The sequence below is a fragment of the Cicer arietinum genome, chromosome 1 (assembly GCF_000331145.2).
Source record: "Cicer arietinum cultivar CDC Frontier isolate Library 1 chromosome 1, Cicar.CDCFrontier_v2.0, whole genome shotgun sequence".
Lineage (NCBI taxonomy): Eukaryota > Viridiplantae > Streptophyta > Magnoliopsida > Fabales > Fabaceae > Cicer > Cicer arietinum.
This window is the reverse complement of record NC_021160.2, coordinates 15,367,959-15,391,034: the sequence shown is the minus strand read 5'-3', so window position 1 is coordinate 15,391,034 and position 23,076 is coordinate 15,367,959. Positions and strand designations below refer to the sequence as shown.

At 30.2% G+C, this 23,076-nt stretch overlaps 1 protein-coding gene across 1 annotated transcript; it reads left to right on the top strand.

Annotated features, from left to right (window-relative positions):
- The first annotated feature begins 10,680 nt into the window (after positions 1-10,680).
- LOC101492505 (uncharacterized) lies at positions 10,681-22,965 on the top strand. The gene is made up of 19 exons (XM_004513420.4): positions 10,681-10,863; positions 11,941-12,253; positions 12,508-12,696; positions 12,885-12,968; positions 13,782-13,841; positions 14,456-14,500; positions 15,462-15,670; positions 17,759-18,214; positions 18,925-19,051; positions 19,136-19,333; positions 19,464-19,553; positions 19,687-19,749; positions 20,141-20,215; positions 20,315-20,365; positions 20,780-20,857; positions 21,414-21,548; positions 21,699-21,806; positions 22,406-22,471; positions 22,615-22,965. The coding sequence occupies exons 2-19, from the start codon at positions 11,951-11,953 to the stop codon at positions 22,681-22,683; spliced, it is 2,406 nt and encodes an 801-aa protein (XP_004513477.1). The 5' UTR covers positions 10,681-10,863; positions 11,941-11,950; the 3' UTR covers positions 22,684-22,965.
- The last annotated feature ends 111 nt before the right edge of the window (positions 22,966-23,076 follow it).

The window sequence follows — 23,076 nt, the reverse complement described above, 5'->3', positions numbered from 1 at the left end:
TAAAAACTTGCACTCATTGTTTTGCTGGAAAACAACATAGAGTTTCTTTTCATAATACTGGTCCTCATAGGATGCAAAATATCCTTGATTTAGTTCATACTGATGTTTGTATGATGGATAGTAAATCTCTTGGTGGTGCATCATATTTTGTTACTTTTATTGACGACCACTCTAGAAAAGTGTGGGTATTTCCTTTGAAATCTAAAGACCAGGTATTTGGAGTCTTCAAGAATTTTCATGCAAGTGTTGAAAAAGAAAAGGGAAGGAAATTGAAATGTGTTCGATTAGATAACGGTGGCGAATACAGAGGTCCATTTGAAGAGTATTGTAGAGAACATGGAATCCAGTTTGAGAAAACAGTTCCAAAGACACCTCAGCATAATGGTGTTGCAAAGAGAATGAATCGTACGATTAATGACATAATCAGATGTATGCTCTCTCATGCAAAATTATCAAAATTCTTTTGGGGTGAAGCAATGAAAACTGCAGTGGATTTGATCAATCTTTCTCCTTCTATTCCACTTGACGGTGATGTTCCAAATAGAGTGTGGACAGGGAAAGATGTCTCTTACCGTCATTTGAGAGTTTTTGATTGCAGATGTTTTGTTCACGTTCCAAGAGATGAGAGGTCCAAGCTTGATAGTAAATCCAAACACTGTATATTTGTCGGTTATGGTGATGAAGAATTTGGTTATAGATTGTGGGATCCAGTTTACAAGAAAATTATCAGAAGCCGAGATGTGATATTTCTTGAAGACCAGACTATTGAAGATTTTGATAAAGCTGAAAAACAGAAACCAAATTCCAGAAGTTACATTGAAAATGTTGCGCCTAAGTCCCCTACAGAAACCTTTGTTGATGGGGGAGATATACAGGTAGATAATGAGAATGTAACTGATGATCATGTGTCTCACCATGATGAGCAGGTTCCAGTTGAGCCATTAGCCGAGTTTGAGTTGAGAAGATCTACTAGAGAACGTCAACCTTCTCAAAGATTTCCTCCACATGAGTATATGATGATCACTGATAGTGGAGAGCCAGAGTATTATCAAGAAGCTATTACAAATGTTGATAAAGAAAAGTGGTTAAAGGTCATGCAAGAAGAGATGAATTCCTTGCATGAGAATCACACATTTGATTTGGTAAAGTTGCCTAATGGTAGAAAAGCACTCAAGAACAAATGGGTATACAAGATAAAGGTAGAAGAGAATAGTTCTCAACCAATATACAAAGCAAGATTAGTTGTGAAATGTTTTAATCAGAGAAAAGGTATTGACTTTGATGAAATTTTTTCACCTGTGGTGAAGATGTCCTCTATCCAAGTTGTGCTTGGGTTAGCAGCTAGTTTGAACCTAGAAGTTGAACAACTTGATGTGAAAACTGCATTCCTTCATGGTGATTTGGAGGAAGAGATCTATATGGAGCAACTAGAGGGTTTCAAAGTCAAAGGTAAAGAGCAACTTGTGTGTAAATTGAAGAAAAGTTTGTATGGGCTCAAACAAGCACATCGACAATGGTACAAGAAATTTGATTCTTTCATGGAGAAACATAGGTATAGTAAAACTACTTTTGACCATTGTGTGTTTATCAAGAAATTTTCTGTTGGTGATTATATTATTCTCTTATTATATGTGGATGACATGTTGATTGTTGGTCATAACACTACGAAGATTCAATCTTTAAAGAAAGATTTGAACAAGTCTTTTGCAATGAAAGACTTAGGTCCTGCAAAGCAAATTATGGGTATGAGAATTACTCGTGACAGGAAGAATAATAAATTGTGGTTGTCTCAACACAATTATATTGATAAGGTGTTAGAGAGGTTTAACATGAGCAATTGCAAACCTGTTAGTACTCCACTTGCTACTCTTTTTAAATTGAATTTTGATAAATGTCCTACAAGTGAGAAAGACAAAGAAGAGATGAAGAAGGAAAGAGAACGGCTGCCAGAGAAGAAAAATAAGGGTTTGGTTGCGGTAGTGGTAACATGTGTGTAGCAAACTTGCTCCGTTTGATCTACAAATTTAGTATATTATTTCTACCATTATTATTTTAACATACAGTTTGAGTAGTTTTATCTTCTCTGAGAGTAACTTTGGTATACCCACTTTAGTGGAAGGTTGTTATAAGGTTGTTATTGTTGATTGATGTCCCCTATTGTTATTAGGAAGACTCTGGTGTACCCATTAATTATTATAGTGGAAGTTTTACTGGAATAGGTTCCGTGGTTTTTATTCTCTCAATTTGAGGAAAGTTTTCCACATTAAAAATTGTGTTTGTCTTATATTTAATTTTCTGTCAATTATTTTTGCTCTAGAATTGTATTTTCTGTTGATCATTTATCTGCACAGGTGAGAGAAAAATATTCCGCATTATTGAGATAATTATCCTAATTATCTCTGATTTTTTCCCAACAATTTATATCATCTTATTTAAGTACACTTGAGTTATAATTAAATATTTTCTGTTAACACGCTCAATTATACACTAATATGTGAAAATTTTAAATTTAATATGTAAATGATTATACAGCTCATATAAAAATAAAGTTCAAACAGATATTTTCAATTTGTTAAGCTCAATTACAAGTAACAAAATATTCTTAAATGTTTATTTCTATTAAACAACACTTTACATATTTTTGGGTACAATTTTACATTTGATTTTTAACAAACTCGTTCATTTATAATTTTACGATAAAAAGTAAAACAACTCATGCATATAGCGACATGAGCAAAAATAAATATAAAAATTAGACGAGTGACCAAACTCAATAATTTAAAAGTGGTTTTCTGAGTATCTTATGTGAGAGAAAAGTATCTTCTATCAATGGCCAAACTCAATAATTTAAAAGTGGCTTTTTGAGTATTTTGTGGAATAAAATATATATAGCATATGTTTGATGCATCCTTTACTAACACAAAAATGTTATTTGTAATGGAAATCAGATGTAGTACCATCCAAAACATACAATATCAATACACATTACATATCAATCACTTGCCACAATCGATATGATTTATCAAGGTATTAATTTATAGAAATGTTTGTTGGACCCACAATCCAACATCAACACCATATATATTATATTATTTTGTTCTCTTTTTTGTTTCTAATATTACACTATTTGTTTTTAATATTACACACATCTATAAATTATATTTTATAAAGTATTAGATATTATGTCAACAAACAATTTAAATTTCATTGTAAACAATGTTAGCTTTAATGGATTATCTAATTTGTAACAACATGAAATCCAAATTTGAAAGTGAAGTTTCTCCTAATGCAATCATGTCAACCATACTAATCAGTTAGGAAAGAGGATAAACAACATATGGGCCATCATCACAAAACCCCACAATACAAACAAGCTTAGCCACTCTCATCATTGCTCATTCTTCTCTCTTCATTGTTATAGAAAAATATTTTAAGAGAAATAATAGAGGTTGTTCATTGTAAAATCTAGACACTTTGCAAAGGAGACCATATATTAATACTTAATATCACAACCGTATTTAGTACTCGCATGATTGTCTTTAATAGAGTACATATGTGAGAGGCCAAAAATATTTGAAATTGGAATTTATTTTTGTGATTTTTGAAAATTTTATAATTAAATAAAAATTAACAATTAAATTGATCAGTTATTTTATGATCCACGAAAGGATGTTCATTTATTTAAATTAATAGATAAAATAAAAAACAACGTAAATTCAAAATTACTCAAATTGATCGATTTTGTAAATCAGTTTATAGGTATGTATCGATCCATTTTTAGTATCTCATAATATCTTTGTATTTAATTAGGTTGAATTGATATCAATTTTTATATATTATATTAATAATTTAAAAAGTATTAGACCAAAAAGATATATATAAAAAACAAAAGCAAAAACAATTTTTTGGTTACAAATTATCAACATTTTGACCACAAGACCAAATCTGGTGTGTTTTACCTCATGCATCACAACAAGTTGACCCACCTTTGATTTTCATTTTAATAGTGATTAGGATTATTATTAGTTTTGTGATTTACAAATCAATCAATTAGGATTATGATAGTTGGATAACTTAATTTAACATCTAGAGCTTTGGCTTTTCTAAAGCGGAACGGAAATGATTATTTAACACAAATTTTGACATCAATAACGTATTATTATTTTTTTTTATTGTTATATTTTTTATTGTTATATTCATATTCATTAATATATGGTATTGATTTTATTACGTTCAAATAACACAATTTTTTTTAAAATTGACGTATATAATATATTTAATGTTTGTGTAAAGTATCTATCAACTTAAGAAACTGACCTTTTATTGATCGTTGTCACATGTAATGTGTAATAAATATTAATTTTTAATTAAATATTTATAAATGTTACTTCAAGTGTATCAAGATGAGATGCTTCAAATCTATTAGTGTTTCGAATTTAAGTCTAAATAATCTTTTAGATATAAAAATAACACATAATTTTTCATATGAAATTTTTATTAGTTTAAATGTCTTTTTAAGGAGTCTATTTTATAAAAATATTCTAAATAAATAATATATTATATTTTTTTATATAAAAAAACCCTTTTTAAATTCTGACAATAGTAATATTAACAATAAAGATTCATAGAAAAATGAGAAGAGAAGAAAAAAAAAACTGACTAAGAGTTCCAATAATAAGATTAATAAAATTAATAAGCAATAAATTGATACAAATGACTCATTCATAAATGATTATACTCTACTTTATGTTTATAATATTAATAGTGAATACATTAATATTTAATAATTTAGTAAAATAGTCATTCTCTTTTATTTTTATTTTACTTCTTTATTAGCAAATAAAACTATTATGAATTTTCAAAAATAAAAAATATTTTTTAAAAAAATAGTGGCACTTAATATAATCAGAGAGTAATAATTTTTTGTCAACAAAGTTTAGGTGAATACTCTATTTTATTTTCATATATTTTTTTTATCAAAAATAATTCTATCCAAAATATATCAAATTTTAAATATGGATGCCAAACTTTAAAATTAAAAGTTAATGATATTCGATTAAACTTAACTCCTTTAATCCTCTTGCCCTGTGCTTTAACTTGGACGAACGAAGTCAACAATGCACTCAAATTTTTTATCTAAAAAAATAAGACTACTATTTTTCGTAAAATACAAGAATGCCTGATAAATAGTGACGAAATTAGTTAAACAAAAAATATTTTCAAAAAAAAAAAAAAAGAAAAAAAGAATAAACATGTGAAAGCAGGAGGAGGCGGAATCGGCAGCATCCAATGACCGAGACAAAACGCGGATCGCAACAACACACCATAATATGTTTTCGAGTGAATAGGTATAACCTAATCTTTGTTGCATTTTTTATAGGTATTTTCTTTACTTAGATAATTATAATTTTATTAAATTTTTATTTTTTTAAATTTTATTATGACTATAAAAACATATTTTATATTAAAAACTATAAACACTTGAAAATATGCGTCTAAGTGTTTTATAAATAAATTGGTCATTTTAATTGTTAGCGTTAGTCAAATTAATATTTTAATTTGACTAATTGATAAATACATCATGGAACTGTAAAATACTAATCAAAGTCGTTCATATTTAAACTTTTATCATTATAGATTATAATATAATATGTTAATTGAATAAACGACTCTCAACGTTGATCTCATATCAATATCATTACAAGGTGAAATGACTTTTCTATGAAATTTAAAATTTTCATGGACAAATTTATCTATAATTAGTTCATATACAAATGCAATTACTCGCAAATTCATTTATGGGTAACAAAATTTGATCGATAAATTTGTTTGTGGAAGATGAGATGTGAGATCTGAAGTATCAATGTTGATTTACAAGAAATGGGGTTTGAATTGTAAATGTTCCTATTTAAAATTTCCTGTTAAAAACTTAAGAAAATAACTCAAGATTGATTTTGGTTATGAAAAAAGAAAACAAAGAATGTTCTTGGTTTCTGATCAGAAAACGGAGAACGTTCTTAGTTAGTTAAAATTAACAATTTAACTTATCTATTTAACTTGATAATCAAACATAATGAAAGTAAATAGATAAAGAAAGAGATATCACATAGAGATATATCTGGTTCACTCAATCTGGGTTACGTCCAGCCTCACAACCGTGAGATTTTCCACTAAGTGTTCAAAATAGATAACGTTCTTGATTTTTACACCACCAGTCCAGATCAACCTTGATCTGTTACAATCTTCATCTTTCAACCTAGAAAGGATTTTTACAATCACCTTTCAGCCTTGAAAATATTTTTACAAACACACTCAATCTAAAATAAAATATAGACTTGAATTACAAATGATGTATATGATAAAAGTGTTTGGGATCTTGAAACTTCTCAACACTTGTTTGAGATAAATGAAAGACAAACTCAGTAAATGATGATCCAAATATATAGTGAAGAGAGCTGGAGTTTGCTTGAAGAGTTTTTTTGACCTGTTACTTGAATAGGTGTTGGTAGATTTGTAAATTGAACTTTTACCTTCATCTTCCAATTGATCTTCAATTTATAGATGTTAAAAGGCTTTGAATATTCAGTTTAAAATTAATATGTTCATTAGTCACACTCCCCAAGTGTTAAATATATTTTAAAACAATTAAACATATGTTTATTTGATGTCTAGAACGTTCTTGACAAAACAGATAACATTATTGTTTTTGGGTTTCATGGAAAACGTGAATGAGTTGTCGCATGTCAGTTGGCATTGTTTTGAGTCAGGTTTATGCAGAACTTTCTACAGAATATTGTAAATACAATGTACTTGTGTCCTTGCTCACAACTCATCAATTTGGAGATCAATCTTGATGTTATTTTTTACTTTTGAGCGTTGATATCGAGCTATAGGTTTCACCAATGATTTGAGTAGTCATGATACTCTTTAATATGTGGTTTATACTGTGAAAAATTATCTCTTTTAATTATGTCTTTAAAAGAGAATTAAAACCATAATGTTCTTTTGTAAAACAATAACATTCTTCGTTTTCTGTTTCGTATGAGTATTGGATTTTGACAGCTGTTGTGTGTCAGTCCTTTGTCTCAGAAACATAATGTGTTTTATGCACAAAAAAAGTGCAGCAGTAGTGTCCTTGTTGTCATGAATATCCTTGCTCATAGCTCATCAATTTGAAGATTGATTTTGATGTTTTGCTTTGCCGTTGTTGATCCTCTTTGATCGAATCTATCCAAAACAATCTTGTGTAGATTATTAACTTCCTATATGATGAATACTGATGTTTTGTAGTGTAGATAAATGTATTTTTGTAGCTTAGTTCGATCTTAAATTACAACAGATTTTGCTCTTTGTAAACGAGAACGTTCTTGGATTAAAGCTGTGAAAACAGATAACATTCTTCGTTTTCTGTTTTGAGTGATTTTCTGTTTTTATTCTGATATGAATTCTATGTGTATACCAACTGTTCTACAGGTGTACCACTGATGTATTTTATCTTTTGTTCATATTGTACTTGGATTTTAAGTCATTACTCTTGAGGATCAAAACTTGTGACTTCATACATTGCTTATGTCATTGTGAATTTGTTGAATGAATATGTCTAAGGTTTCCTTGCGTGTTCCTTTTTGATTATTCTGATAGTCACTTCCAATTTGTCATGCATCTTGATGAGTTATTACAGTTTGAATCAATCTTGATTTCTAGAAGGCTTTGTTCTTCGTAAACCGGAATGTTTTTTGATTAATGCTGTCAAAAACCAGAACATTATTCGTTTCTCATATTTGATTTTTTCTTCTTTTAAATGTTGTTGCTTCTGATTTATAATATAGTGTGATCATTGATTGTTGTATGAATGTATTTGACCATCTTCTTCATAAAGATGTTATCTTGAAGATATATCAATAATTCTTGAATGATTGATATGTGAGACATTCCTTTTGAGATTTTTTCATTATTGATTGGATACTTATGCACTTTGATGAAGTGAATGACTTCTTGCTTTTTCACTTATGCAATTCATATTCCTTAAACAAAATTCAAGTGCAATCATTAGTAGACCAACATTCATAAAACTTAATCATTTATTTCATAAGGTTTGTTGTCATTAAAACATACATAAAAAAATGTTTTTGCCTCAACATTCTCCCTCCTTTTTTATGATGACAAAACTTTTGAATAAATAATAAGTTTTATGGATAAATATAAATAAAATGCAAGAACGTTAATAGATATGTAATTAAACTCCCCTTAAACATATGCAATAGTTTAATTCTTATCAATCTAATTAAACTCCCCCTAAACATATGCAAAATGTTAATTATTAACATTCTTCATTAATTATTTCCAGCCTATATCCATCATATTTGAGTTTAATAAATTGATAAATACATCATGATACTGTAAAATACTAATCAAAGTCGTTCATATTTAAACTTTTATCATTATAGATTATAATATAATATGTTAATTTAATAAACGACTCTCCACGTTGATCTTATATCAATATGGTTACAAGGTGAACTGACTTTTCTATGAAATTTAAATTTTTCATGGACAAATTTATCTATAATTAGTTCATATATAAATGAAATTACTCACAAATTCATCTACGGGGTAATAAAATTTGATCGACAAATTTGTCCGTGGAAAATGAGATGTGAGATCAATGTGGATAAGCTACATATTCAATTACAACGGCACATCAAAATATTTAACAACAAAAATATACATAGACATTATTTTAATTAATATTTTATAACTTAAGAAATATATTTGCCAATTCACAAAACTTATGAATTAATTTTACCGACGCTTACGATTCAAAAGATAAATTTACATATCCACTCATATGCTTTTCTTGAATGGTCACTAAGACTATTCTTTTATTTCTACACACTAGTGAAGGGACGTGCATTTGGATGAGTTCAACTTTTAAATTCGAGATGCGTTTTGTGAATAAAAATATTATTTGATATTAGAATATGTGAATAAAAATATTATTTGATATTAGAATATGAATTAAGAATCATAAAGTAGTTAATGAGAGGAGCACATAGATTAAAATAATAAAAATGTTAAAAATTCAATTCTCCATTTGAGAAACAAACTAACAATTACATACTAACATAGATATTTCAAAAAAAGTTATATAAATTATTTTAAATAGATCATTGAATTCAATAATTACAAAAATATTTCGTACTATACTCTGTCCAAAACAATTTATAAACAAAAAAATTCAAATAATGAACTTGTTTTTTATTGATTAAAAAAAAAATATTAATTTTAATATTTCATAATTTTTTTAGAGATTTAAAAAAAATGGAAGTTGTTTTCATTTATTTGTCATAGTAAAAATAATTTATTTTAAAAACATCCAATTATAAAAAACATTTTTTTTAAAAGCTACTAAAAAAGACTTCTAAAAAAAATCAATGTTTGAATTATTTTCTAGATTTTTTATTTTATTTTTAAAACATAACAAACAAATACAATATTTTAAAAGTGGTTATTTTACAAAAAGAAAATGTAACAAACACACCGAATATGTTATAGATCACATTTAATCTATATGGCATTCTTATTAAAACTAAGTCTATTTTATAACTTATTCTGAATTATTAAAATATTGAGTAATGGAAAATAGAAAGATACATTGAACGAGGATAATTTAAAGATATTTCATTAATTAGAAGAAAAATTATTGATTTTTTTACTTATATTTAATTATAAAAAGTATAAATTAATTTTATTTATATTTTATTGCTAAACGAGTGTTCATTACTCTTATTCTTATAATGAAATATCACTTAAAATAAAAATTTATTTTAAAATAAATTTTATTTTTATTTTTGATGTGAAAATAATGTTGTTGTTGTACCATCATCTAACTAACATGATGCACGACTAAATAAAATTATTATACACGCTATTATCAAAATATTTTATTTTATTTTAACATTTATTATAGAGAAAAATATCCATTTATTACTTTATAAAGAATAAATCGTTAAATTGTTTTTATGAAATTATAGCGTCAAACATTTACCTTCGAATTTTAAAATAATTCTATAAAATTAATAAAAACATCGGATAAAATAGTTCATCAATTAATTTACTATGTTAATGAAATTGATATAAACATTAATTTTGTTTTTAAAATAAAGCAAATTAGTCATTTATATTTTTAAAATTAAGTACACTAATCATTATGTGATAATAAATTGGCAAAAAGTAATCGCCACCTAAGTAGTTAATATAGCAAAAAAATCAGAGAAATTATATTGTCTAATATATTTTAATTTTAAAATATTATTTATCTATTTTTAAAATTCAGAGCAAAATATCTTATAGAGACACTTTAATGACCGTGTTACTAAATATTTTAATTTGATAAAATTACTGTATTCTTTTTATACTCATTTCTTAAAATGGGTGAAATCAATAAAATATACTCACTTATTAGAACAGAAAAAATGTTATTTAAAAAACTTCCATATATTCAATTCATTTGTTTTATTTATTTACCCTAATTCGCCATTGCGTTTCCTTTTTTACCTTCCACGGGACACGGACCATTTCCAATGCCATCATATTTATATTTGACTTTTTTTATTATTTATTTAATTTTTCTCCACGAAATAAAACTACCTGAAACAAATGTTATCGAATTTAATTAATTAATTAATCTGAAATATTGCTTCTACTTCTTCTCCAACAAGAACCCCTTTTTCTTCTTTCTCCATTTCTATCTCAAAAGCCTTTTTCTCTTTTCATATATTCGCTTCAATCCTCTCTCTCTCTCTCTCTCTCTCTCTGATTCTCTGCTTTTCTATTATTGTTCCTTTACTCCCCTATTTCGAGGTGAGTTTTCTCTTTTCTTTTTTTTTTTCTTTATTTTTTGCAAATTTTATTTTCTTTTTCAATTTCCAATTTCAGCTGTTCAATTCACTTTTTCCTTTTCCTTTTAATTTCTACCCCTAAATTAGAAACCACCCTCCCAATTTCATTTTTTTACGTTTTTTTTACTTTTCCATTCATTTTTTTTTTCGGTTTCGAGGTTCATCAATTCAACTAAATGTTTTATTTTTTATTTTGTTTTTCTTTCTATTTTTGTGTTGTTAATTCAGTTTTGTGCATCTGATTTGTCCCTTTTTGTGTTTTTTTTTCTTTCTTTCAGTTTCTGTATATAGTATAATATGAAACTGAAGATAGTTACTGGTGTAGCGTTGAAGAATCTGTGTATGATCTTGGATAGTATATGCTATTAGGGGCTTAGGTCAAAAAGTGCTTTTTTTTTTTTTAATTTATATTTTTACTTAAGCTTGTTTGTTGAAGACATGTTTTGTATGGAAGCTTTGAGATAGATGATTGTGGGCCCAGTTTATGATATATTCATTTTTTTGATTTGGTTTTAGTTGTTCACTAATGACAAAATTTTACGGGTACTTTTGAAGAGCTAACTGTGAGTGTTAAGCTAAAGTGGATTTTTATCAATAACAAATGAATTTGAAGTTCTAACTAGAAGCTATGAACCACAAACACTTCTGGGATTAGGCTGTTCCCGTGTATGTCCTATGTGATTAGGATTAGGCAGGTTCCTGTATCCGTCACGTGTCTCTTTCCTATGTTTTTTACATTCACAGTGTTCAGTGTTTTTTTCTGAGTCAGTGTTTCATAGTCTAGATTAGAAGAGACTTTTTCTAAGCTTATGAAATATTAATTCTTGAGAGTTGCAGGCTTGCAGTTTTTGATGACTTGTTGGTGTACTAGTACATAGCTTTCACTATGCTTTAATTTCATTTGCTTTGTTTATGTTGCCTTGCAAGTTATTCAGAAACGATTTGGGATTTGTTGTAGCTTTAATTCTGGTCATACTTTCTTTGAATTGAAGTTGCTTCAAAGAGAATCTGCTTATCTGAGTTTGTTTGTCTTGATTAGGAAGGAACAAATGGCTGGAATTACAAAGGAGGAAGAGTCAGGTAGTCCTAGTTGGGGTGCTTCGTTTTTTATGCAGACAACAGAAGACGTGGCTAGAGCCGTCGCTGCTGCTATGAATACTCCAAAGCCGTCTGTTATATATTCATCGAAAAATGATCATGGTGGTAGTCAGTTGCAAAGGCTGCAGTATCAAGTTACGAAAATGATAAAAGGATTTTCTCGCCCTTCTGAAGTTAAATATGCAAATTACAATCCAGAAATCCTGACAAGTCAGAAGCGTCAATGGGCTGCAAACTTTCATTTGCAGTACAATGTAACGTATTCTAATCGAATGTTCATTCCATCCTTTTGACTATAAACTGTAACAAAACTTAAACTGGTTATTAGTGTAGGATCTTTGGCCTTTTGTTTTGAGTAACTTTTTGTTGTTGTTGTTGTTGTTCTTTCCTTGTTTGGTCCTTAGCATTGGTTACTTATAAATATAGTTTATGAGCACACAAACTCATAAACTAAGTTGCCCATAGATTCTTCCAGAGTCTTATACACTCCCTGTATTTGATTTCTTAGGATCATAAGTCTTGGAAGGAGCCAACAAGGTTATTTGAAAGTATGGTGGTGGTTGGTCTTCATCCTAATTGTGACATTCAGGCACTGCAAAGGCAATATCTTGTGAGAAAGTCCGAAGGCTCTGGTAAACTGAGAAGTGCACTTGGCTATCAGAATCAATCCCGTGTGGAGCCCAATGTTGAACCTCAGGTTGTGATTGTTGGACACAGATATTGAATTATTATTATTAGTACTGTGGTATTCATTCTTGTGTCTGGTACTAGTACTAATTTTATGTTTAAACAGTATATCCATTATGACCAGTACAACTTTCATTGATCACTGTTTCATTATTATTTTTATCTTCTAACATATTAGTATCATGAAACTCTTTCCAGGTCTTATTCGTATATCCTCCAGAAAAGCAGTTGCCTCTTAAAGAAAAGGATCTTCTGTCTTTCTGTTTCCCTGGAGGTCTGGAGGTTAGGTCTAAGCTTGATGAACATTTATGTCTATCCATATTCCTATTCTTTTCATATCATTGGTATTACTATCATCTTAATACTATATTCAGAAGAATAAGATCAGCAAAGATTACCCCTAGCATTGGGAAATTATTTTAGTAAAAAAATTTGATGTGTTCTAGCAGACGACCTCCTATTGGGAAAAAGACAAAGCTCTTTAGATATGTTTTTTCTTCTCACTTTTAAATCATGAAAGTTTTCAAATTTTATATTGTGTCTGTGAACCAAAAACCTATTAATAGATAAGAACACATTCCAAGTCCAACCAATTCCCAAAAAATATAAACTTTTATCAAATTTGAACTAGTAACTAATCCCAACATTGATATATTTTCTTTCGTTTTAAAGGAGTTTGAATTTATTGCTATAATTATTTTGAAAGGAAAGAACATAATTTGTGCCATCTTGGTATAGCTTAAGAAGAGAAGCATGGGGTGGGGATAGGGTTTAAGGCTTTACTCTCATGAAAGCCTAAAAGGCTAACAGAACATCACTTGTGTAAAAACTAAAAAATAAGCACACTCATTTACTTAGATTTGGTACCTACTGTCTACTACTATACTAACAGCAACTGTATTCTAATGCATCATCATGATCATAATTCATATTTCTAGTATTTAAAATTATTGCATTTATTTTAGTCAAAGCACGTGAATTTACAGTGTGTCATCTGTAGGAATATATACCTTTTTGCTTTTAGATTTATTTATTTTCATGTGAGTAACTTCCGTAATGCTTTTACTTAGGTTTTTCTTCTCGATGTGATTTTAGGTTAATGCTGTTGAGAGAACTCCTTCCATGAGTGAAATGAATGAAATTCTTTTTGGCCAGGTATTTTTATGCAATATTGTGCTTCCATAAATATTATGCATTTATCCATATTGTTTTCTAGGTCAATGTTGGATTGATATTTTATTCAATTAACAAATCCTCTGAAATGATTTATCTCTTTGTCATCTGATTACCTGCATCTACAATTTCATTTTATAAAGACATAGTATATAATAGAATTCTAAATTTATGTACCAAGGACATTTTACTCTTGCATGCTGTTTAATTTTTCAAAAATGTGAAGAATTTCAAAGCTTTCAAAATGTTTCAGAATATGAAGCATAAATGGATCAGTAACCAGATTCTGAAACATGGTTTTTGCCGCTATTATGCTTTCAGTGGTTGTCCTTACCTGCAAAAAACATGTTTCAGAATCTGGTTACTGATCCATTTATGCTTCCTTTAGCAAATATTGCCTTGCTCAAAGCTTTGTAACTGTTCGTGTTGCAACTGGGTTGTTATCACTTGTTTTTGTCAGATATGTGAGATTTTTAATCAAAATTTCATATATTTTTAAGAATTGATGCTAATTTTTTTTTTTATGAAATTGGAGGCATATCTTGAGTTTTTAAAAACTGATACCCATTGTCATGTTTGTCTATTGATTTTTGCAGGAACACCTTAAACAAAGAGATCTGTCTTTTGTATTTAGGTTACAGGTAACTGAAGAGATCTAATCGTTACTTTGTTTCAACTTTCTTATTTTTTCTTCTTTTGGCCTGTTTTTTCCAAGTGCTTTTGATGGAGTTTTTCCAAGTGCTTTGATGACTCTATAACTTTGTGGGCTTTTGGTTTCTCTCTCTCTCTCTCTCTCTCCTCCCAAAAAATATCAACACATTTTAAGTATGAAAATTGGATCTCAGGCAACCTTTTCACATGTTATGGAACTATATATGGGATAAAATGAAATATACTATTCATGTGTTTTCAAATTTTCCCTCTTCAATGTATCTTTCTAAGTTATTCTTAGCAAGTATTTGAGTTTTTTTTTTTGAAAATGGTCTATTGGTAAAAAAGTTATGTTTAAGATTATTTGACTGGGTAACTGTTTAACAATGTTCAGTGTTCATAAATTACTACTTTTAGACTGAACTAATCACTTCAGTAAATTTTGTTCTAAACTAGTAAACTGGAAATAATTTATAAAAAATTGCTTTTAAACATTTGAAGGGGTTTTAGCTTGGACTGGTAACTGTTTAACAATGTTCAGAGTGTTCATATATTACATTCAAGCCCAAAACCTATTTGATTGACTCTGCCAATTTATGTATGGATTTTTATTCCATCCTAAAGCCATCTTCATATTTCCTTTTTTGAGAATTGTGAAAAGGAAAACATTATTATCTGTTTCTCTTTGCAATAGCCTCAAATAGCTATTCCTTTCCTTTCTTTACAAATAAATAAACATATTGAATACAAATTCTGTAAGTACCCATTCACTGCTCATTCCTTTAATTGATACCTTTATTCTATATCCTAACAAGCCTCAACTTTAAACTTTCGTAGATTGGCTGTTAACTAAATGTCCGCTTTGTTTATTTATTTTTTTCTTTCATATTGTAGTCATTCATGTACTGACACAATATTACAATTTTTTTTATATTTTATTTTATGCCATAGGGTGCTGATAATTCAACACTTTATGGGTGCTGTGTCTTAGTTGAAGAGCTAGTGCAAAAACCCTCTGGATTGCTTTCCATGATTTCGGATAAGCAGTCATCTTATTCTTCTTTGAGACGCCAATCACGCCATATATTAACCACACAAAGATGTTACTGCATTCTCTCAAGGCTCCCATTTTTTGAGTTGCACTTTGGTGTATTGAACAGGTTGGTATTTATAATAATGCTGAGTCCCCTCCCACAGTGAGGGGTGATATGTTGAAAATATTAGCAACTTCATTGTCATTTATTGTGTTAATTTCTGGAAAGTTGAGTCTGTTAGTGTGAACCAATGGTCTATTATGGCATGTATGCTCCAAAGTAGAAAAAGTGTCTAGTAAATACTTACGGGATTAATCTTCAGTGCTTTCTGAAATCTATATATGCCAGAATTGTTTATTTTTTTGTCAGTGTGATTTTTAAGTATATTAATATGGACATTTTTTAGTTTCAGAGGGTGACAAATAAAATGATATCTACATTTCTCAAATTAAGAAACCTTAAATCTAGGTTTGGGGGGTTGAAAGAAAGCATGTAATTAGCAGTGTTAAACGACATAAAACTCATAGGCATGGGTTAAAAACACATGTTGAAACATTGGATAGTGATAAAGTCGGAATAGTGGTTGTAAGTGTTGGACATATGTTAGGAACCCAAGAATTGGATTTCTAAGAAAGAACACTTCTATTGAGAACTAGGAGAGAAATCTCTCCTCCAAGGGTTTCCCCTTCACAATAGAGAACATTCTCTATTCAACAATTGATTACAATATTCCATGATATCTATATAACTCCCTAACCTCCGTATTTATACAAATAGCCTTATAACAACCTCAACTAACTAACTATTATTATTAACTAACTCTACTCATCTAATTCCTAACAACATACGACACCTTTTAAGTCGGTTTTGTGGAGTTGAATTAGGTTTAAGCCAAATTCTATTATGGTATCAAATGTCTAACTTAGATCAGTTGGACCACCCCTTATCAGGCCACCTGAGTCACGTTTCAGATGTCCAATATTGGGTGTGAGAGATATGTGTTGAGAGTCCCATATAGGATAATGATATGATCTGATTTTGGCTGTAAGTGGTGGACATCTTTTACTTTACAAGCCAATTATGTAGGGAGAGTTAGATTCAACCCAAATTCTAAGACATCCTAACATAAGTTGCTGGAACAAGAAAAGCCTGCTTGTGGACATCCAAAGATTAATTGATTCAAGGTATATTAACTGTAAGTAAATAGCTGTAGAGTAATTAAAAATAGCAAATTTTATTCATTGCTAAGATTTAGTTTGCTGTGACATAAATTTGATTTTGTGCGAAGAGAATGCAAATAGTATATTGGGTGTAAAGCAATTGAATGTAGCGCAAGCTTCGTGGGAGCTAAGGTGAAATTTTTTGTGACATAAATTGGGATTTTTGCTTAAAGGAGTAAACTTAATTATACTATTGTACAAAGGGGAATAAACTTTTGATGTTTGCTGTTTTTTTTTTGCATCTTTCATCCGCCACTCTGATTTAGATTCCAAATGCTTTTGATGATTTAGTATCTCTTTTTTTAGTTCACTCTCAGATGAAGTTAATAGTAATATTATATAGCTCGTGCCATGAGAGGGGTCTAGAGAAGGGTCAGACCTATTTTGGGTCTAATGTAGGGTAGCCTTAACTTGTATTTGTAGCAACCTTAAAATTTTTACCTTCTAATCACATGACAGCAACTCCAACAATTGAATCAAAACTCCCCATCATGTAATGGAATATAAATTGAAATATTTTTTACTTTGAATTTTGGTGTCATAAATAAGACTGACCAAGACATACAAACCATTAGAAGAAGCCACTAAAAAAGACTTTGCTCTTAGTGGTTTTACTAATTTTGGTGTCCTAAAAAAGACTGAGCAAGGTTTAGAAAACATTAGAAGAAACCATGTAAAAAGACATTGCTCATAAGGGATTTTACTCAAAATATGTTTTTTGACATAGCCCTATGCAATTAATTGATCCATGTTTCCAACTCGAAATTGTGGTACAAGGCTTGTTTGTTATTGTTGTTTTAGCTTTTTAGTAGCTTACATGATGTCACATTGTTTTGTTAACTGGGTATTTGGCTGATACTATTTTAGTTATGCAAATATATGTGCAAATTGTATTTGTTATTTGCGATGTTCAGAAGTGTTTGCCTTCTAGCATATCAGTGTAAGCTATAATTTTATGGTCTTTGCTCATCTTATTGTGTTAATATCTCTGTAGTATCTTCATGCAAGAAAGGCTGGAGCGGTTGACAAAAAGTGTTGAATATTTAAATTTAGAATTTGTTGAAGGTGGTTATGCGCAAGAAAACTCCGAAGAAAATTCAGTGTGTGTTATGGTGAATGATACACTAACTGAAGACAAACTTGATGAGAATCCAATAATTTCCCTAACCAAAAACATTGAGGGTGAAAGTAATCATCCAGAGAAACAAATGGTTAATGAAGAACAGCATATAGTCAAGGAAGGAGCAAATGATGACAATATTGTGCCTATTCATCTTGAAACTGAGAAAATAATTGCCAAAGAAGTATCTGGCCCTACAAATGCTGAAGATAGTAATATGTATGGGGATGCTTTGGTAACAAATAAACAGTCAGAAGATAGGCGTTTACCAAATGCTATTTTGCCCCTCCTACGGTATTGCCAGTATGAAAGCTCCGAATCTTCCTGCAGGTAGTTGACATTGTGATTGTCCAGTGAATCTTGTCAGTATCTATTTGACTCCACATGAAATAATGGTGCTGTCTGTGCCATTACGGATCTCATGAATTTTTTCTTTTGTAATCAGATCTGGAAATGAAAAGTAAAACTAGTTTTATACATTGATATGTTATATGTATTGTTTGATGAACGTTCTGTATAGGTTCAAAAAAATTTCTCTGCTGCTTATTGCATGACTTAATTTTACAGCACATATGTTAATGGATTTTGCTTTATACAAGTAGGAGGCACAAAGTAGTTTTATTTGTCTTTCTTTGTTACTTATGCTCCATGGTGAATTTTCATGCATGCCACATGGAAAGAGTTGATGCGGTATAGTGTAGACATTAATGAGTCATAGTAGCTACCTTTGGATCTTTGGTTTGCATCAGCTCAGCTGTAGTTTCTCTTATTTTTGGGGTGGTGAGGTTGGGTGGTTGCTTTCTCTAAAGAGTATCATTTCTCCTTTTCCTTTATATTTCTTCTCTCTAAAAAGTTACCTTTACTATTCAAACAGATTCTATTGTGTTGTAAATATTCCTTTCTTCTATGTGGTTCATCTAAAATGTATATTCTGCTTTATGCAGCTTCCACATTTCACCTTGTAAACATAGAAATCTTAGTGATTTGTCATCCATTCCATAGTAGTGATGCGTTTCAAATATGTGGTCCGATTTGTGCAGTTTTCAAGGTTCACCTTGTGAAGATAGAAATTTTAGGAGTGATGCTGATGATACTGAGACCGAAGAGGCTTCATTCTCAGGACAAGAAGATTTAAATGACCTACATGAGATTCTTGAATGGGCCAAGGTTTGTAATTTTTAATACACCTAGTGTTATTGTCTGGTGTTTGTCATGGTAATTTATTGCTGATATCATTTTACCAATTTGCAGGCAAATAATTGTGGACCATTACAAATTATAAGTGAGTATTATCGTTTTGGGTGCCCTACAAGAGGCTCAACCCTTATTTTTCATCCTTTGGAGCACCTTCATCCCTTGGAATATCACAGACCTGATGAGAATGTTCTTTATTGTGCTGGTTCAACTGTTGATCTGAAATCGTGTAGTACGGGCCTGGAATTAGCTGAGGTATGTTGGAATAAATTTTTGATTGGATTACATTACTTTTGTTCTACTTTAGGATTTTGGATTTTAGTCTTCTGGGCTGTCATGCTTGATAGTCAAGGTAAACAAGTATTTCATTCTTGTTTGTTCTTAGGCACAAAACTTTCTTCTGGCTGCAGAGGAGGCAACTGCATTATCTATATGGGCTGTTGCGTGCTTATGTGGTACCTTGAGACTTGAACATGTGAGTTCTGTTTTTGCCAATGATTTTATGAAATCCATTTTCCTTTACCATATGTTGTTTAATGTTGTAACACATGAGCATAACAGTTTCATAATGATTGTCTATTAGTTTACCGCTACATGTTGGCCTGCAGGTGTTAACATTCTTTGCAGCAGCTCTACTGGAGAAGCAGATAGTAGTTGTCTGTTCTAATTTGGTATGTATTCCTCAAATTAAGTTAGTAATGATCTTGTGTTGATTATGAACCTTCCTATTCAATTTGTATACTGATGCATATGTATCAGAGCCACTTTTTGTACACATGTATATGATTTTGTTCTTCAGATTCATTTATTAACAGGCCACTGTTATGAGCAGTCTTTGCATATTTGATTAGTCATTTTGCTTCTTATTTTTAGTGTACTAGTCATGTTAATTGTTTTAAGATCTTGTAAGTATGCTTAACCTCTAGTTCTACAAATTAGTCACTCACAATAAATTGTGCAAAGCTATACTACTCTTGAAACCCGAGTATTGTTCATCTCACTAGAATTGTTGATATTTCATCTAAGTTCTTGACTGTAACATTTTTCTTCTTCCACGATCAGGGAATCCTATCTGCGTCAGTTTTATCAGTTATTCCACTAATCCGACCTTACCAATGGCAAAGCCTTCTAATGCCGGTTTGATTTCTCTCTCTTCACTTTTGAAGTGAATATTAATTTTCATATTTTTTAATATTTCTTCTCCACTTCATTATTTGATGAGAACATACTTTCCAGGTTTTACCAAACGACATGCTTGAGTTTCTGGAAGCACCTGTTCCTTACATAGTGAGTTATTCAGTCTATACTTAGAGAATGATATCCGCTTCAAGTTATTTTATTATTTACTTGTAATATGGATTTATGTATATTTAAATCTATTATCAGTTGCTGAATGCATGTACATGCGTTATTGTTGCTTAGATAATGATATCAAATACATTACTTTGTAAAACCATATATTATCTATTAATATACATGTACATGCACTATTATTACTTAGATAATGATATCAAACACATTGCTAATGCTATGTAAACCCATCTGTTATCTATTATTATATTTCATAAACTGAAATATAATTTAGATTTGTTACTGTTGTGTGTAGTTTTAAATTTGGTTTCAACTGTTTTGATGTTGTTTCCCTTTTCTTTTGATGATGCCATTTCTGACATCTGGCTGGTTAAAAAATCAATTCTGTAGGTTGGTGTCAGGAACAAGACAAATGAAGTTCAGTCAAAGTTAACCAACGCCATTCTGGTTGATGCCAACAGAAACCAGGTGTGTAGTTTTTCTGCAGTTTTCCAGTACCAAGAAAAATCAAGTGCGATTGTGGAAGGCCAAAAGTCCGCCATATAAACACGCCATTGCAGCTTATTGCACGGACATTCCTTCACAAATTGCCTATGGTGGTTGTCCAAAAATCCACTATGCCATGGCGGAATGGCAGTGCCATGACCGCCATTTAACAACACTGCCCCCAACTTGTAGTATTAATATATTGATGATATTATACACAACCTTTATCTTTGAGCTATTCTTTATCAATGGCCCTTGAAGTACGCATTACGAATATTTCAAATGAAATGTTTAATCTGAATAGATCTCTTTTTTCTTATGGCAAAAACTAAAAACTAATATAAAAAGGTTGTTTTTTGGAGGATACATTTTGGGTTCATGTGAGTGCACACTTCCTTTAATTTTCCCCAGTAAAGTATTGGGACTTGGCTCTTGACATTATTTGCTTCATTTTATGTGTCTTTTTTTTTTCCTTCTTTCTTTTATCTTCTGAATTCCAGAGATCCACATGGTTTCTTATACTTTTGTTTTGCAATAGGTGAAGTCGTCATCCCTACCTCAACTGCCAAGACAGAAAGAACTAATTGCTTCTTTACGTCCTTATCATGCAACTCTTGTGGGAGAAAGTTACTTGGGTAGGAGAAGGCCGGTGTACGAATGCACGGAAGTGCAGGTATGACCTTATTAATCATATATCTCTCTTTCTCTCTCTCTTGTTTGACTAGTAGTTCACCATTATATTGTGCATGTAGAATATTTTCATCTGAAATTGTTAACAATCTTGTCAAAATATTGTTTTATATTATCATGTTTTTCCCCACAGGTAGAAGCTGCCAATGGATTCTTATCAGTGTTAAGGTCTTATTTGGATTCCCTTTGCTGTAACATCCGTTCACATACAATAACCAATGTACAATCCAATGACGATAAGGTATGTATTTTTGTCTCAGCCATAAAATGTGTTAAACATTATGATCTGACAGCTACTATATTTTTACATTTGTCTCTACTCTGATGTTTTCACCAATTTGGAAATAAGGGTTTAATCAAGGACCAACTTGGACTTCATTTTGTGGAAAAAATAACCAATATATTTTTGTTAACTTTTAATGGTTCTCTTCTTCCAAAAGAATACGTTGTTGTGCATTGGTCCTAATTTCGAAATATTTCTTTAGTCAGGTGACTTCTTTAGAGGGAAATTGTTTATAAAACCCAACTTCTATACTTTCAAGTTCAGCAATATGACAAAAACTTGGTAGATAATTTGTAGTGTGCATCTCTGCTTAGGCAATGCTCAAGCCTATACTATTGTTATCTTCATCTCTTTTAGCAAACATACTTAGCTTTGCCTTTTGCTCAAGTGGCAAGTAATGAGAGGTAGATCATCATAGGAAGTTAAATAAATAAAATGAAAGTAAATTTATCAACTGTAACTGTAAGGCATAAGGACACCATCATTTCTGAACATTTAAATGTATTGCAATAAAATATTTTAGAAAGTATTTTGAAGTATGATGGATTGTCATTCAGGTATCCTTGCTTTTGAGAGAGAGTTTCATTGACTCATTCCCGTCTCGTGATCGGCCTTTCATGAAGGTCTGTTGACCTCAAATAATCCCTTTTGTCTTATGTGTTATTTAAAAGATACACTTCAAAATAGCATGTTTTTTTTTGTTAATGTGTATTATTCACGGTTTACATATGTTGATTGTTTCTCCTTTGTTTCCTTGTATAAACAGCTTTTTGTGGATACACAGCTCTTCTCAGTACACACAGATCTTGTTCTCTCTTTCTTCCAAAAGGAATAAGGTGATGAAATGCAAAACATTTTGGGAATATTATTTCCTTTGCAAAGCCTGAACGCAAGTTCAGTATTGTATAATTTCTCTAAGTTATGAGCTAAAATTTTGTCCCCATGCATGTAACGCAAAATTTCATCTGCTTTCCTTATTCTCTCCTTTAGGCAGGCATTTAGTACGACCTGTACATAGTTCAATGATAATTCAATCTTAATTAGGACTATAGGGTTTTATTTAATGTAAATGACAATTTTTCATACACCAAAAGTAAAAGTAATGCTTTGTAGGGTAGGACTAATGTTATTAAATTGTGGTCACGGTGTTGCTGAATTTCAAAACTACATTGTATGTTTGAAAAACACTAAAATTACGGTAAATCATAGCTTATATTTTGAATCTTCT

Bases quoted from the DNA above. Each gene is read 5' to 3' on its own strand.
- LOC101492505 (XM_004513420.4), top strand. From the start codon at position 11,951: ATGGCTGGAATTACAAAGGAGGAAGAGTCAGGTAGTCCTAGTTGGGGT. The intron at 12,969-13,781 runs GTTAGGTCTAAG...ATGTGATTTTAG, and splicing joins GTTTCCCTGGAGGTCTGGAG to GTTAATGCTGTTGAGAGAAC. The intron at 19,334-19,463 runs GTATGTTGGAAT...GTTTGTTCTTAG, and splicing joins CGGGCCTGGAATTAGCTGAG to GCACAAAACTTTCTTCTGGC.